Raw genomic sequence first — 16,343 nt, 5'->3', positions numbered from 1 at the left:
CATTAAAGCATAATGATCCATTCTTAAGTATAAGAAACAAAGGTAAAGAAGAACTTCTGAGAATAACTCAAAGTATAATGACTAATCACAACTCCTTTTGTTTGAGAGAATTTGATTCTCGTATAAGTGCTTGTGTTCGTTGTGACTATTGTGAGCCTAGTGAATCTTTACTTTTTGTTGCAAATCATGAAGTTTGTTGTGATGATTCACTACTTGAGCTCAATAGTTTGGATAACAATTACTCATATGAGTCTGAACTCGATGGTCTTATATAGGGTGGCCTTATGAATAATATATTTGAAAGAAGAGGGAAAGTTGAATGTGCACCTTATTCTGAGGGAATTGATGCTTTAAGTGGAGACATCACTCAAAGTACTAATGATTTTGTTGGTTATTTGTTTCAATTTCATATTAATAATTGTGTTGTTGAGCGAACTTCCTTAATGAGTGAGTTTGATCTTCTTCTCATGAGAATAATATGATGCAATGTGATGAGAGCATGGCACAAGAAAAGTTGAATAAGAATGAAAAGAGAGCTCAGGGGAGCATCAATCTTGTTCATATATTAATCCATTAACAATTTCTTATTTTAGTATTATTTCTCTGTTTATACAGGAATTTGAAAAAGATTACGAGGAAAAGGACAATAATGAGAATGCGAGTGGTCAAGTTAAGGTGTATTATTCTAAGCCCTTATGGGATGATGACATAAAGATAAATGTTACCAATAAGAAAAATAAGGCCCATGGATATTTTGGTTACTTAGATGCCGCGGGGATTGAGTTGAAAGAAGAATATAGTGGCTCAAGTTTAGAAGAGAATGTCAAGACTGAAGACTACAAAGATGAAGGGAAGCAAACTATTTGATATTACTTTTAGTGTTTATATCTGTACCTGTTTAGTTTCTAATTTTGATGAGTCATCCTCTTTAGTTTACACCGAGAGATCTATGTTGAAACTAGAGTTAGATCCTTTTGAGGATTGGCATGATATTTATTTAGGACCTAGAGATTCTATCATTAGGAAGAGGGATTTGTGTAATTATTTCTTTAATGCATTAGCTTTATCTAGTATACATCATATGTATAATGAATTTAAGAGAGATTTTAATCCTATGTATCTGGGTTGGCATAAATTTTGTCGGTATGATGATGTCCATATGCTTTCTATGGGAGTGTTTATACTTTATAGATGTAATTGGATCAAGTGGATGCATGGACACTATCTTATTTTGCTAATACTAAATAAGTATTGTTTTTTTTTTTTTGGTAATTAAAAAAAAGTATTGTTTATCATGTAAGTTTTACATCTTATTATGGTTTTTCTATGTTATTTTTTTTAAAGAGGGGGAGAATGATATGATCTTGAATAGTCCGGAAAAAATAGAGAATATTGAGAATGACACCAAATTATCTAGTGGACCGTTGACCCGCTCCAAGTCCAAAAACGTCCAAGGGATGCACGCTAAGGAACCTGCATGATCTTCAACAAGTATCTAGAAGATGTTTAGAGAATCATTTTGTGGATTCATGCAAAGAAATACCACGTTTGGAGTTGTGTGACACGGTTTCACCAACCGTCGGCTACAGTTCAAGAGGGCCCTGAAGAGCTGAAGAAAATAAGCTTCTGGAATTCGTCACGGTTCAGCAGTGTGTTACGGTTTGGCTTGGCGAGTTTATTTTGGAAAATTAACTTTGAAACTTTTCCTATTTTACCCGTTGGATATTTATAACATCCTAGGGTTATTTCATTAGCAACTTAGCATATTTTGACATAAGAAAACTTTTGAAAGAGATTTGAGAACCTCTTGGTTCGAGTTCGACTTTGGATTACATCTTTTCAAGACTTGGGTTCTTGAAGGTAATCTTCTTCTCCTTTCTTTATATTTAGGGTTTTTAATTTGTCATTCTTGGAAGGTGATCGGATATTATTTCAATTGTTGCTTGAGACATTCACTTAGGGTTCTAGATTTGCTCATATACTTTATTATTCAGGCTACTTTGATCATCTTAATCAAGCATATCATTAGTTTTGGTTTAATCATTGTTATTTTCATATTCTATTTTTTTTTTATCTCGGATCGTGTCACTATCACAAGATAGTTGCCTCTATCTCTAAAGAGATCTGTGCATTCCACGACTTTCTTACCAGCTAAAAATCAGATGTTACTATTTTAATACTATCTCTTAGTGAATATTGTCTATGCTTTCATTTTCTTAGAGAAAAAATTAAAAGACAAACGACTAATAACTAAGGTGGGAGGTGGTTATCACAAAACTTAATTTGAACAAACCATCATTAAATCATTAAGGACGGTACACCATAAAAGCTTCTCTCTTCCTCCTAATTCAAGAATCAAACCAACTCTCGCTTCAATGCAAGCAAAACACTTTAAATCCAAGCAAAACACTCTTATCTACCTAATCATATAAGCTCACCTTTTATTGTAAGTCTATTTCGCTCATGTTAGAAGTGTTTTTTAACTTTGTCTAGATCTTCTTAACATTTTGCTTGGTTCTTTTTCCCTTAGCAACCACAATAATAACAAATTCAATGTAAATGAGGTTTGGTGAAGATAGTGTGCATTCATATCTTATATTTTTCTTGTGAAGATAGAGATGATGTTTCCAATAGATTCTCGACTCAAGGAAAGGTGAAAAAAGGAAGCAATACCAATCAACAGTAACAACAACAAAATAATAAGATAACTGAAGCGAACGAAACACATGTAGTAACAAAGATCTAAGAATAATACTAATAGCACAATACATATAATTAAACTGAATTACTAAAATAAGATGGGAGTAATGAACACAATCACAATTTCCATAATTTATACTATGTCATTATCATGCCCGTGAACCTCCGAATTAGGCCTTGCATACACCTTGCTCAACTTGTATGTATTCAATAATTGGACTGTCTTATTCCAGGTACATCACCTGACTCCCATTAAGGTATGTAAACTACCCTGAAAAAAGGGAAAAAGGTCCACTCCAATCTTTTCCTATAACACCTTTTCTAATATATTACTTTAATCTGCATCCTTCAACTCCTTCATTAATTTTACCAATGTTTTGTAATTAAACTATGTAGACAAACATATATACTTTGGCATATTAACAAAAATGTAGCATCTTGGGGTGTGTCCTAAGGATTAATAAAGTGAGTAAAAATCAATGAGTGATTAGGATTCAAATCTCAATATAGACAAAATAACTTTAAATGATTTCTTAACATTTGCCAATCATTAAAGGCAGATTCAAAATTTTGACTTGATGAATTCAACGTCTAAGGTCTTCACATTAAACTCATTATATTTTTAAAATTATGTGTTCATATCTAATATTTATAAAATTTTACACAAAAATCTATTATTCGAGTCTAAGATATAATATTTTTGGTGCCAATAGAAGATACTAGCAGTTACCTAGTGCTATAATCGAAGTGCGCATAAACTGACCATTTTTATTTGAAAAGATTACAATGAATGAATATTGAGTGTGATATATTTAGGAGGAAACAAGGAAATGGTCGAGACCTATGAAGGGGGGCAAGAATAGTGTAAAAGACACGTGTAAGAAGGCCAGTTGGTGATGCCAACTGTATATAGATTAGTGAAAGTGTATCGTAGTAACAAAAGAGGAGAGTGTATAGACTATAGAGTGTAGAGGCACTAAACATTACTCCATAAGGAAAGGTACTGCCTTGACCCCCCGTGAGAATGATAAATACTAACGGCAAAATGAGCGGGTCTGCAGTTACTACTCTTACCAAATACTACTACTACTTGTCTTATTATTAGCCAACTCTTTTTTTCTTCTTTATTGTTCAGTTTTCTCATCCTTAATGCTGTCAAAAGATGCACATGAAGAAACAAAACAGATCATGATTCAGCAACAGTAGCTTAATTCTGTCCTCAGGTTTTGTGTTTTTTGTTGGATCACTGTGAAATTTGACTTGGGAAAGTTCTGTTTTTTCTTATCTTTATGTTTATGATCTGCTGAATGCATGTTCTTAAAGGTCAATTCTTTGGCTGAATTATGGGCAAGAAAGGGAGTAGTTGGTTTTCATCTGTGAAGAAAGTTTTCAAACATTCTCCCAAGGATTCACCAGAGAAGAAGGTCAGTTCATGTAGTTTTTACATCTTATGATCAACAGAGAGAAAGAAGAACAACAACAGCATTTTTTTTAATGTCATTAATATTTCCATGTCTATTTCAGGGCAGAATTCTCTTTGGTTATTCATGTTTAGAGAGAAATCTTTCCCTGATTTTCAACGTTATGATCCAAATTAATTACCACTGACTTGCTAATTACGGGTGTAATTATTATTATATTTGCTATATTGCCTTGTGTTGTTCTATGATAATTGCTGTTTTCTTCCCTTCAATTCCGTAAAAGAGGACAATTAATGTGATAATTTTAGCATAATTGCTATCATTAACATTAGCAAGACAAATGCCATTATGCCAATAATATCAATAAATCATAATTATACTATCATCTCTTGCTTTTTAATGAGTATGTCATTTTGTTGGATCTCTGCTAAAAACCTTCCAATATAGTATCTCAGAAGCTGCAATTCATGGGCATTTTTCCCTTCAAGAAATAAACAACCTAGTCATTTACTCTTTTTTTTGGCTACTATTGGTCCCCCCTACAATATGACCCTAGGGAAATGGCAGAGTTCAGGACATATTGCTTTCAATCCACCTATTTCTTTCCCACCCATATTCATCATTACATGTGCTGTTTACGTTAGTTCTCAATCATTCCACTACCACCACCACTCTGATGTTACAATTAAAAAAACAAAAGGGCAGCTCCGGTCCCGCTATTTGCCGGGATCGGGGAAGGTTCGGACTACAAGGGTCTATTATATGCAGTCTTACTCTTCATGTATGCAAGAGGTTGTTTCCATGGCTCGAACCCGTAAATTTCTGGCCACATGGCAGCAACTTTGCTAGTTACGCCAAGGCTCCCTTTACTATGAGGTTACAATATCCCATAAATAAGATCATATCCCAAATATTTAATAGTATGATTTTTTTTTTTATTATTATTTTTTAACTGTGGTGTCCGGTGCCCGCATGCGGGCACGACTATTCCACAGGGCCCTGGATGCGCGACCATTTTTCAATGCCTCCAGTGGCCCTGGGGGAGGCTCGAACCTGGGACCTTGAGGACGTCTTGTTTTTCTACTTGTACCCCTCAGGGTTAATAGTATGATTATTAAGTGTTAATATTGTTTAGTATAGTAATTCTTTTATGCTTTTCAGAAGGAAACATTAGACAGCAAATGGCAACCTGAAGCTCCAGAAGTTGTGTCACTTGAACATTTTCCAACAGGGAGTTCTCCAGATCTTATTAGCCATGGAGAGAGTAACGTCGATTCATCGTCTACAGTGGCTGAAGATCATAACCATGCCATTGCTGTTGCAGTGGCCACGGCTGCAGCCGCTGAGGCAGCTGTTGCAGCTGCTCAAGCGGCTGCTAAAGTCGTTAGATTAGCTGGTGGCTACGGCCGCGAGTCCACAGAGGAAAGAGCTGCCACGCTTATTCAATCATACTACAGGGGATATCTGGTAACATAAAAGCCTAGCCAATTTCTTATTTCTGTGTCACTCTAATAAAATGTCACATTGTCCTTGATATGCTAGTAATGTTAATTAGATATGAGAAGGTTTAATTGGCTAGCTAGCTATATGTTACTAATTTTGTAGGCAAGGCGTGCTTTGCGCGCTCTGAAAGGATTGGTAAGACTGCAAGCACTAGTGAGGGGACATAATGTGCGGAAACAAGCACAGATGACCATGAGATGCATGCAAGCATTAGTACGTGTTCAGGCCAGAGTACGAGCAAGAAGACTCCAGTTAGTCCAGGAGAAGCTAGAGAGCAAGCTAGAAGAAGCGCGAAGGCACGCTAATGAACAAAAACAACAACACAAGCACACCAGCCCCATTAAAAATTTAGAGACAGAAGGTTGGGATAACAGGAACCAAAGCATGGACAAGATCCAAGAAAGCAGTAGGAGAAAATATGATGCTGAAATGAAAAGGGAGAGAGCTCTTTCTTATGCCTTTGCCTATCAGGTTAGCTATAATTCCTCTTACTATCTACTAAAATTTGTCTTTATTACACACACCATTATCTTACCTAACTTACTATAAAACGAATTCTAATGTTGTCTTACTATTATTACTGGTGCTGACAGCAAAACCAGCAACAACAACTATTGCACGTCGATCCACATGGTGAGGACGCCGAGTTCTTTGGCAATGAGCGCGAAAAGTCGCAATGGAGTTGGAGTTGGCTCGAGCGTTGGATGGCTTCGCAACCATACCAATACTCAAGACACATTGTGCCAAGGGACAACTCCTATGTGACAATTTCCACCACAAGTGACATGTCTGAGAAGACAGTAGAAATGGATCTAGTCACTGGCCCATTGGGCTCAGAGAATGTTAACTCGGCCCGTCATGCTTTCGACCAAGCTGAAACAAGCCCATATTCAGCCCGGCAACAACGTCAGTCAAGCTCTGATTCTGTCCCAAGTTACATGGCCCCAACTCAGTCTGCAAAAGCTAAGGTTAGGAGTCAAGGCTATGTTAAACATCGTAGCCCACCAGCGGCGCAATGGAATACATCAACAAAGAAGGGAACACACTATGGATTGGGCCTTGAATCGAGCTCAGGAGCAAGTACAACAGCAATCTATCAAGTCTCGAGAAGCCCAAGCCCAAAAACTACGACGAATCGTAGTAGTGGATATGCTAATAAATGGATGGCAACTTACAGTCCAGAATCAAGTGGCGATGACCGGGCCTCGCCATTAGGAGTACATGGCAGGAGATACAATTTTAGTTGATCGTTTGTGGTAAATAAAATACTCAATAATGCCGTTGATGTGTGCTAATAGCTTAATGTTTTTATTTCAGTATCCTATTTTGACTTGAATTGTTAAATATAAAGTTTGAGTATTTGCATTGTTTGTAAAATATAATCTGCGTAAGTGTACGATAAAATTATTGTTATTTCATCTGTTGCAATTTATATGAGACTCCTTTTATCTTGAAACTTTTCAAAATCTTTGACACCATTTAATTAATAAGTAGTAGGTCAAGTTTGTGAATTGGAGAGGAAGGAAGGAATCAACTTTTACCATTGGACACTATTTTCTATATGGTCATAATTATGGGTTGTTTAGAGGGAGGAAAAGGAAAATGAAGGCATGAAATTTGTAGAATATCTGGCTCTTGATCTAGTTAAATTCTACACTTGCAAATATATGAGACCCAGTTGGAAGAGCAAGAAGAAGATATCATATCATGGCTATGCACAAATCAAAAAATCATCATATATCATGGTTATGCACAAAGCAGAAAACAATACAAGCTTTAAGAAATATACTTCCTTCAGTTCCAAGGAAATAAAGGAAACGTACGGCTTTCTTTTTATTTCTCCTTGACTATTTATTCTGATTTTACTATCTTTTCAGTTCGTTACTTTATGTTCGCACCTAAACTTGTTTGTATTTATTAAGAGATTGGGAGATACAGAGGAAAAAGGAAAAAGAAAATGTACAAGCCAAAGACTCTAAGGGGTCGTTTGGTAAGATGCATTAGATAAAATAATGTATGCATTAGCTTTGTGTATTAATAATACCTTGTTTGGTAAATATTTTGAATCTATGCATTACTTATGCAAACATTAGTTATACATTCTATTTGGTATTATCTTATGCATAACTAATGCATAAAAAAACCATGGTATTAGCAATGCAATGGATTTTAATACATGCATTAGCTTAGTTAAAGACAAAATTATCCTTCAAAATTTATGCTTTATTAAAATATGCTTGTTATTATATTAATGCAAGTTTAAATAATCCAAATTGTGAAAAATAAAATTATTTCCTATTAAATAAATAAATACTTAGCATATTTTCTTTTTTATAAATAAATATTTAGTTCTATATTACAATATAGGTAGACAAATCAAATAATTTTTTTAAAACTTTTTCATATAAAAACATTTCTCAACATATGTTTCTTTTAAAAAGTTAGAGTGATGGACTGGTTTTGAGGGCATTTTTGTAAACAAACAATTCTTTTTAGAAATTGTGCAATGCTTTAATATATCAAACCAAACAATAGATAAGAAATATGTCAGCATAACTAATACCAGCATAACTAATGCAAGCATAACTAATACCAGCATTACTAATACACCCTATTCAGCATTATTCGTATGCAACCTACCAAACGACCCCTAATATTAACCATAGTGGCAAAGAATCTAACGAAGCTTTCTTATTTTTCGATCCCGTTTGGATGGGCTTGTTGTAAGTGACTTTTAAGCCAAAAGTCATGCGTTAGGAATTTTAGCTTTTGGCTTGTTTTTGTCATTTTAGGTTAAAAACTAGTGCTTAAAGCACTTTTTTACTTTCTCCAAACACTACAAAATGACTTAAAAACTATTTTGTTAAAAACATATTAAGTCAATCCAAACGGGCTCTTCTCTTAACAACATGAAAAATAAAATTAACCAAAAGTAATTCTGGTTTAACCAATTTATGTTTAAACACTAAAATAATCTTTACACAATTAGGTTGCTTATAAACTAAGGGGTCGTTTGGTATGAGGTATAAGGAGGTATAGGGGTGGTATAAAAATTTAATACCACCTTAATACTCTGTTTGGTTAGCAAGTCAGGTATAAGTTATCCCGGTGTAAATTTTAACACCGAGATAACTTATACCTTATAAAGGGTGGGGTAATTAGCACCGGCATAACTTATGCTTTCTTCTTAGAAATTATGCAATTGTCATTCTTAATACAACATACCAAATAGTAAATAAACAATAATCCCAATATAACTAATCTCAGCATAACTTATCCCAACATAACTTATACCGGCATAAGCCGTATTCCAACCAAACGACCCCTAAGTAGTATAAGTAGTTGGAGTCAATAAACATGTGAAGTAACAACTTGAAAAAGATGATAAGTACCAAGTTAATTAAATTATCAATTTTTTTAAAAAAAGTTGTCTTCTCAATTATTACTCAATAGAAACAATCGCCTGAAGTAACAACTTGTTTGGGTGGTTGTTATGTATTGTATATCATTGTACTATATCATTTTGATGTATAATGTTGGGATAAATTATATTGTTTGTCATCATTTCATGATGTCATGCACCAACAATATGAAGAATAAACTTGCAATATTATAAAGAAAAACTAAGGTACGAAGTAGAATTATTATACAAAAGGTTGGGTAAAGGATAAAATCATATTTTATTTAATAATAAGGAAGGGCAAACTAAGATAAAAAAAAATAAGGTAATGATACGACTACCAAATCGTTCGTTCCATAAAGTAACACTTTTCGTCGTTACGTAATACGAATTTAATGATACGATATAGTTTACCCTCAAAAACGGATAATAATTAAATTTGTAAGTGATTTAAAGGCTACACAGATTAATTCGATACAAACGATAAATTGTGTTAGACTAAACAGATAAAAGATGTAGTAAATTATCAAACCACTTGAGGAGGATAATTTCGGACTTAGCAACAGCCTTAATGAAATGTCTGCCCTCTATCCGGACTCACAATGACCAAGCACAGATGAACAAGAATAAGAACTTTGAATAACAGAGAAAATAACAGTATTGCCTCGGTATGCGTGTATTATAATGTGTTTAATGAATAATCAGACTCCCCTTTATAAAGTAGGGGAATTTTGCCCTATGTACAATTCTATAAAAGGTAAAAATATCTTTTGTTTAACTAATCATCGGTTCTCTATCGTTACGTGCCGAGAGCTACACCGTGATATCCGGCCGGTCGCCGATATCACGGTCTTCTGTTGGTCGTGCTCGATCGTCAGGCAGTGCTCTCCGGGGCCTTTGGGGTTCGAACCGAACCTGGGGCTATGGCCCCGATATCCTCAAGGGCAGGCATTTCTCTCGAACCCCGATCGAGGGGCCCCTTGCCTCGATTCTGGTTCCTCGCCTTCACATTTCTTATTCCATTTATTTCATCGGAAATCGAGGCATACCATGAGCTCAATTTTACCTGTATATAGATAGTCCCCTCGTTTCTCGGAGAGTAAGTTGATGAGAAACGACATGAGCTCCTCGATTCCTTCTTCAACACGCCGTGACAGAAATGACAAAGAACCCGAAACTTCTCGTCGGTTAGGTCATTATGACCTCAAACGCGTGTCAGCCGTCGATTGGCTATCTGTGGATGTGAAACGTCGGGAGGCCTCTATAAATATCCCCCTTCTTTGTTTGTTTTTCACTTTACGTCCAAGATTCTACCCTCAAGCCTTCAGGATTTTACTATCCTTCTTTACACTCTAGTATTTTTACTTCTATTCTTCAAGATTCCTCCGTAAGTATCAAATTTTTACTCATTTTCTACTCAAGCCAACACATCTGAGCTTTCATCTTTCAAACTTTCTTTATCTTTTTCAAGATTTTCCAGATAACAATGGCCAAAACCTCCAAATATGTTCCCCAAAAGGTGGCTTCTACTTCCAACCAATTACCAAAATTAATGAAACCACCCTGATGTGGTCGGCCTCGAGAGGTCTGTTGCTGACGTAGCTACCGATGAACCGGCTGCTTAACCTCTTTTGAAAATGTTCATTCCGTGGGGTTGTTCGGTCGCTGATGACTTCAAGGTTGAGAACCCCTCTTCGGTGCAGGGTCTACGTAAGGAGGCACCAAGATATATTTGCTCAATCACCGAAGATGTCCTCCCCGAGGTCTGAAAGGACTGCAACTGGTCCGACAAGGACATAGTGGTCCCCGACTCGGAGAATGCCATTACTACTCATGTTGAGGGATATCTAAGTATTTACACTTATCCCTTTACACTGGGTCCGGTGGACCCGGTCTTTATAGATTTTTGTAGGAGATACGATGTATGCCTCGATCAAATCCATCCATCGTTGTAGAGGATCGTAATCCTCCTTCGATTCTTTGTGAACAAGATCGATTTATGTCGGCTCACTATAAATCATCTACTCCTTTTGTACAGTCCCTGAATCTTCCGAGGGGGACTGATAAAGCTCGTGCACGGGACTAGCAAAGCCCCATTCTCAAGCATCGATAAGGACCGAGATCGAGGCTGCGGGGTGCTTTGTCCGGGTCAGGACCTCGGACCTGATCCCTGCAGTTAGGCCATTCTTCGAGAGGTGGAATGCATCACAAAAGTACAACTTTCCTTTGAGTATTGATTTTATGTTCATCTCTTTTTTCCTTATCGGTGTTTGTGGTGGTGCAGTTGTAGCCCGAATCCCAAACGTTGTCCCTCAGCTCAAGGACTGGATTGAGGGTATTGTCACACATATGCTTTACTCCGAGCGCTCATGGCGCAAACTTTCAAAGGGCCGTTAGGAGGCTTGTTCCCATGGTAATATTTCTTTCCCCAAATAAGTTACATTAGGCTTCTTCTTTTAGCATTACGTTTTTATTTCCTTTTCATAGGTTTGCCTAAGACCGTCGAGCTTAGGCCTCCGGTCGAGGACGAGGACTTGCAAGTTGATTCCTCTACTTGGGGGCAGTTCGGGGCTGCAACAGAAGAGAAGAAGAAGAAGAAAAGAAAGGCTCTGGGTTCCCCGAGCTTAGAGAAGAAAAAACCAAAGAGAAGATTGGCTCGGAAGTCAAAGGAGAGCTCCAGCTCCCGAGCACCATACTCAAACTCGCTCTACCAGCTCAGGGATGAGCTTGAGGAGGAAGATCTTTTTGCGGCCTACGAGTCGTTGGCCCCTAAAGGGGGGGACGTTGAACAGAAGATCCATGAGGCTGATCTCCCTCAGATTAGGGATGTTGATGACGAGGCCGGGGCTGAGACTTCCCAGGATGTCGGCAGTGCCCCGAAGGAGGCACCCGGTGTGATAGATATTACCAGGTTACTTTCGTTCACCAAGTCTATGTTCGATAAAGCCCGAATGGTGAAAGAGCAGTTCAACGACGATCCCCTTCGCTCTTTTTTTTGAGGGTGTGGACTCGACCGCTCTAGAAGACTCTTCTGGGTTGGGTGACTTGGAGGTGCCGAGGAAAGTCCCTCCTTCAAAAGTTATCGGGCTAACTTCGAGACCAAAACTGATCAACAGGTTTCCCGCCCCGAGTGTGGATCCCGGCCGAAGGAGGTCAAAAATCATCAGTGTCCCAGAGGTTGCCCGGGTTCTTTATGCCCTCATTGGAGTGGCGAGCTATCTCTGGTGTCTGGTAACCTAAGAAAACCAGGCGAGAATAAACGAGATAGAGGTGTTGTGCTTATTCAACGAAGCGCAGCAGGCGCTGAACCGGGTAAGGTGTCATTTCGCTTTTTCGTGTTCTAACCAAGTTTGTAATGTTCATCATGTCTTCTCTCTCTTATATTTGCAGGCCTTGGTTCTTCACCATGAAAGTTTTCTCAGGTACAGGGGATGAGGTTAACCAGCTTGAGGTCGAGGTTAGGGAGCTTGCTGAGAAGAGGGATTCATATAAGCTTCTCAGCGAGCAACACGAAGAAGTTATCAAGAGCCTTTAGGCCCAGTTGGATGCGGCTAAGAGTGAGCATGCTGACCTGGTGGAACAGGTAAAGAAATTTGAAGTTAGTGATGACGAGTTAGACATGGCGACTAACGACCAAACCTTGCAGGTTCAGCAAAAGATTGACAAGATCGCCCAACTCCGAGCCGAGATGAACAAGGTCAAGGCCATGGCCAACGGATGGAAAGAAAAAAAAAGACTGATTAACTCCGGAGAAAGAGACTGCCCATGAGCAACTGGCATCGATGGAGGTCCAACTCCGAGTGGCGAAAGAGAAAGCCGAAGCTCGAGCTCAAAAAATCGAAGACCTCCAGTCTCAACTAGGCTCGGCCATTGCTAAATGGGATGCTCTTGGCAAGGAGCTTGAATCAACACGGTCTGTGTTAGAAATAACCAGGGCCGATGCTAAAGATATGGTGGCCCAATATAGGGCTGATGTCGAGGCAGCCCAAGACCGCCTGAAAGTTACTGTTGAGTATGTGAAGTGGCAGTCCCGAAGGGAGGCTCTCGAGGAGGTCCATGCCCCAGGTTTTGAACTGTCGACCGAGATTGAAGATGCTAAAAAACTCAAAGCCAAAGTGGTTGACCCTAAGGATGAGGAAGTCTCTAAAGACTCCGGCGAACTCGAGGACAAAGAAGACCCCAATGGCCCCGGTGACGAGGCGGGCTCCGGTGAAGATCTGGCTTAGGTGCATTGGAGACTTTTCTTAGTTTTTGTATATTTTGTATATTTTGTAGAGGTCGTTTGGCCTTTGTAAGGCTGCTTAGGTGCTTTGTAGATTTTTCTTTGTTTGTGTACTTTTGTATTTTTTGTTGAGGCAATTTGGCCTTTATAAAGATCTTTATATATATATATATACAAGGCTTTTTCCCTTCGACAAATTTCAAGCTCGTTTCTTTTGGATCCTTTTTTTATGATTGCAAAGATTTCGAATGTCTTAGCATGGAATAAATCGTAGTAATCGGAACTCCGTTCGGAGGTTCGAACAAGGCTCGTTCCTAATGTAATTTTGTTTAAAACTGGGGGGGCTTGATATGACCGAAAGTTTTCTCCAAAACGCTTACTTATGTTTTTAGATTATAATTTTACTGAACGTAGCCTTTGGTTTTTTGAAGGCCTTAAGTTTTGGTTACGGGCTTCGGACGTCTCCAAGCCATTTCTAGGATGTTCGTAGCCTTTTAAGTTTAGATTTTGCCTACTAGGCTTTTTACCCCGGGCTTCGATACCCGATCCGTATGGGCTTGCCTAGGACGACGGTCCCCGAGTAGGGGTGGTTATAGCTTTTAAAGTTTAAGCACTGTCTAATAGGCTTTGTACCTTCGGCCTTCGATGCCTGAGCCGTCCGAACTTACCTTGGACGATAGTCCCCGAGTGGGGGTGGTTGTAGCCTTTTAGGTTCGGGTGCAGCCTAATAGGTGTTATGCCTCCGGGCTTGATAACTCGAGCCGTCCGAGTTTATTTTGGACGATAGTCCCCGAGTAGGGGTGATTTATTGGATCCAAACAGAGGCGGCCCATGGGCACGATATATTTAAGGAACAAGATGTAACAGTCTTATGAGACAAAATATGTATCTATAAGGTAGAAACTTTCTTTTATTTCTGTGCACAATATACAAGATTGTAAGTGTGTACAGCTTCTTGTTGTGGCTTAGGTGGTTTATCCGGGCATGCTTAATTTGACCGTTTGACCTTTACAGTAAATCCTATCCACTGAGCCCAGACTATTCAAGAACAAAGTTTCCTTCCTTGCTAAAATCATTATCCGACGATGATGGTCCCCAGTATTCGAGGCCAATCGTAAAGAGGGATTGGATACTGTTGATGTGATCCTCGACTATGGTTTATAACCAGTCTTCAATTCTAGTTTAGCACGATCTACTGTTGCCTCATTAAAAACCTTGCAGGAAAACCCATTTGGGACAAAATCGGTTCAAGGGAAAAAGAGTACAACATGTGCTTTCAGGCCTAAAAGTTGCATCATTCTTTGGTCGTTGCCGGCAAACATTAGTCCAATTCATAATATATGTAAAGAAAAGAATGAATGGGGTTGTACCTTAGCAGTAGTATCATTTTAAGTGGGTTACGTTCTAGCTGTTCGATAGTCGCTCACCGTTCACTGCTTAGAGTTTATACGAACCTTTATCGGTAATCTCGACAATCCGATATGGACCTTCCCAATTCGGTCCCAGCTTCTCTTCATTCAGGTTCCGTGTATTCACTGTCACCCTTCATAACACCAAGTCCCTGATATTGAAATGTTGGAGGTTGGATCTCCAGTTGTAACACCTTTCGATCCGTTGTTTTTGGGTGGCCAACCGGACCAGGGCAGCCTCGCACCTCTCGTCCAATAGATCCAGGATTATGCTCATGGCTTCACCGTTTGACTCTTCGATCGTATATCGGAACCTGAAACTCGATTCTCCTACCTCGACCGATATTAGAGCTTCAGCACCGTAGACCAACGAGAACGAGGTGGCCTCGGTACTAGATTTTGACATTGTACGATATGCCCACAGTACTTCGAGCAAAATTTTCTTCCATTTTCCTTTGGCGTCAATTAATCTCTTCTTGAGGTTTTTGAGTATGGTCTTGTTAGTAGACCCCGCCTACCTGTTCTCCCTAGGGTGATAAGGTGTTGATAGGATCCTTTTGGTCTTATGGTACTCAAAAAATTTACTTACCTTATTGTCAATGAACTGCTTCCCATTGTCGCATACAATCTCGGTTTGCATTCCGAACCGGCATATTATATGGTCCCAAACAAAATCAATAACTTCTTTCTCCCTAACTTTCTCAAATGCCTGGGTTTCAACCCATTTAGAAAAATAGTCAGTCATAAATAATATAAATTAAGCCTTACTGGGCGCCCATGGCAGGGGACCGACGATGTCCATTCCCCATTTTATGAATGTCCAAGGTGACAAGACCGAATGCAGTAACTCTCTGGGCTAGTGGATCATCGGAGTAGGCCTCTAACATCCATTACCTTTTCGTACGAACTCCTTCGCGTCTTTCTCTATGTCGATCCAGTAGTAACCGACTCTGATTATCTTATGAACCAACGATTCTGCACCCGAATGGTTCCCGTAGGTGCCTTTGTGAACTTCTCTCAAGACATATTCAATATCTCCTGGTCCTAGACATATGGTTAGTGGTCCATCGAACGTTCTCCTGAATAAAGTGTTATCTTCAGATAGGCTGAACCTGGACGCCTTCGTGCATAGATTTCTCAATTCTTTAGGATCCGAGGGCAACTTTCGAGTCTTCAGGTAATCGATATACTTGTTTCTCCAATCCCAAGTTAATCTTGTCGAGTTTATCTCGGCGTGACCCTTGTCTACTACCGATTTCATGAGTTGTACGACCGTTCCCGTGCTGAATTCATCATCATCAACCGACGATCCCAAGTTAGCTAGAGCATCGACCTCGTTGTTTTGATATCAGGGTACATGTTGCAGGGTCTACTCCTTGAATCAATGCAATGTTACCTGCAGCTTATCCAGGTATCTATGCATTCGTTCCTCTTTTACTTCGAATGTTCTATTGACCTGATTCACCACCAGGAGGGAATCGCACTTAGCTTCGACTACTTCAGCCCCCAGGCTTTTAGCCAGTTCGAGACCTGCAATCATGGCCTCATACTCGGTCTCATTGTTAGTCAATTTTACACTTCTAATAGATTGCCTAACTACATTACACGTTGGTGGCTTTAACACGATACCAAGGCAGGACCCTTTCGCGTTCGAGGCACCATCCGTAAAGAGGGTCCAGATCCCCGAG

At 38.9% G+C, this 16,343-nt stretch overlaps 1 protein-coding gene across 4 annotated transcripts; it reads left to right on the top strand.

Annotated features, from left to right (window-relative positions):
- Window positions 1-3,638: 3,638 nt before the first annotated feature.
- Window positions 3,639-7,080, top strand: LOC107811518 (protein IQ-DOMAIN 21). 4 transcript variants are annotated; one of them, XM_016636466.2, is made up of 6 exons: window positions 3,639-3,753; window positions 3,836-3,923; window positions 4,024-4,124; window positions 5,283-5,588; window positions 5,727-6,095; window positions 6,218-7,080. In XM_016636466.2, exons 3-6 carry the CDS (start codon window positions 4,044-4,046, stop codon window positions 6,869-6,871), a joined length of 1,410 nt encoding a protein of 469 aa, XP_016491952.1. In that variant the 5' UTR covers window positions 3,639-3,753; window positions 3,836-3,923; window positions 4,024-4,043; the 3' UTR covers window positions 6,872-7,080. The 4 variants fall into 4 exon arrangements, with proteins under 4 accessions (XP_016491952.1, XP_016491953.1, XP_016491951.1 ...); XM_016636467.2 differs by having other exon boundaries at window positions 3,647-3,700; XM_016636465.2 differs by having other exon boundaries at window positions 3,721-3,923.
- The last annotated feature ends 9,263 nt before the right edge of the window (window positions 7,081-16,343 follow it).

The sequence above is a fragment of the Nicotiana tabacum genome, chromosome 6 (genome assembly GCF_000715075.1).
Source record: "Nicotiana tabacum cultivar K326 chromosome 6, ASM71507v2, whole genome shotgun sequence".
Lineage (NCBI taxonomy): Eukaryota > Viridiplantae > Streptophyta > Magnoliopsida > Solanales > Solanaceae > Nicotiana > Nicotiana tabacum.
This window is presented reverse-complemented; position numbering and strand designations above follow the sequence as displayed.

Coding starts and splice junctions, on each gene's coding strand:
- LOC107811518 (XM_016636466.2), top strand. CDS start 4,044: ATGGGCAAGAAAGGGAGTAGTTGGTTTTCATCTGTGAAGAAAGTTTTC. Junction 4,125..5,282: donor AGGATTCACCAGAGAAGAAG/GTCAGTTCATGT, acceptor TATGCTTTTCAG/AAGGAAACATTAGACAGCAA. Junction 6,096..6,217: donor CTTATGCCTTTGCCTATCAG/GTTAGCTATAAT, acceptor TGGTGCTGACAG/CAAAACCAGCAACAACAACT.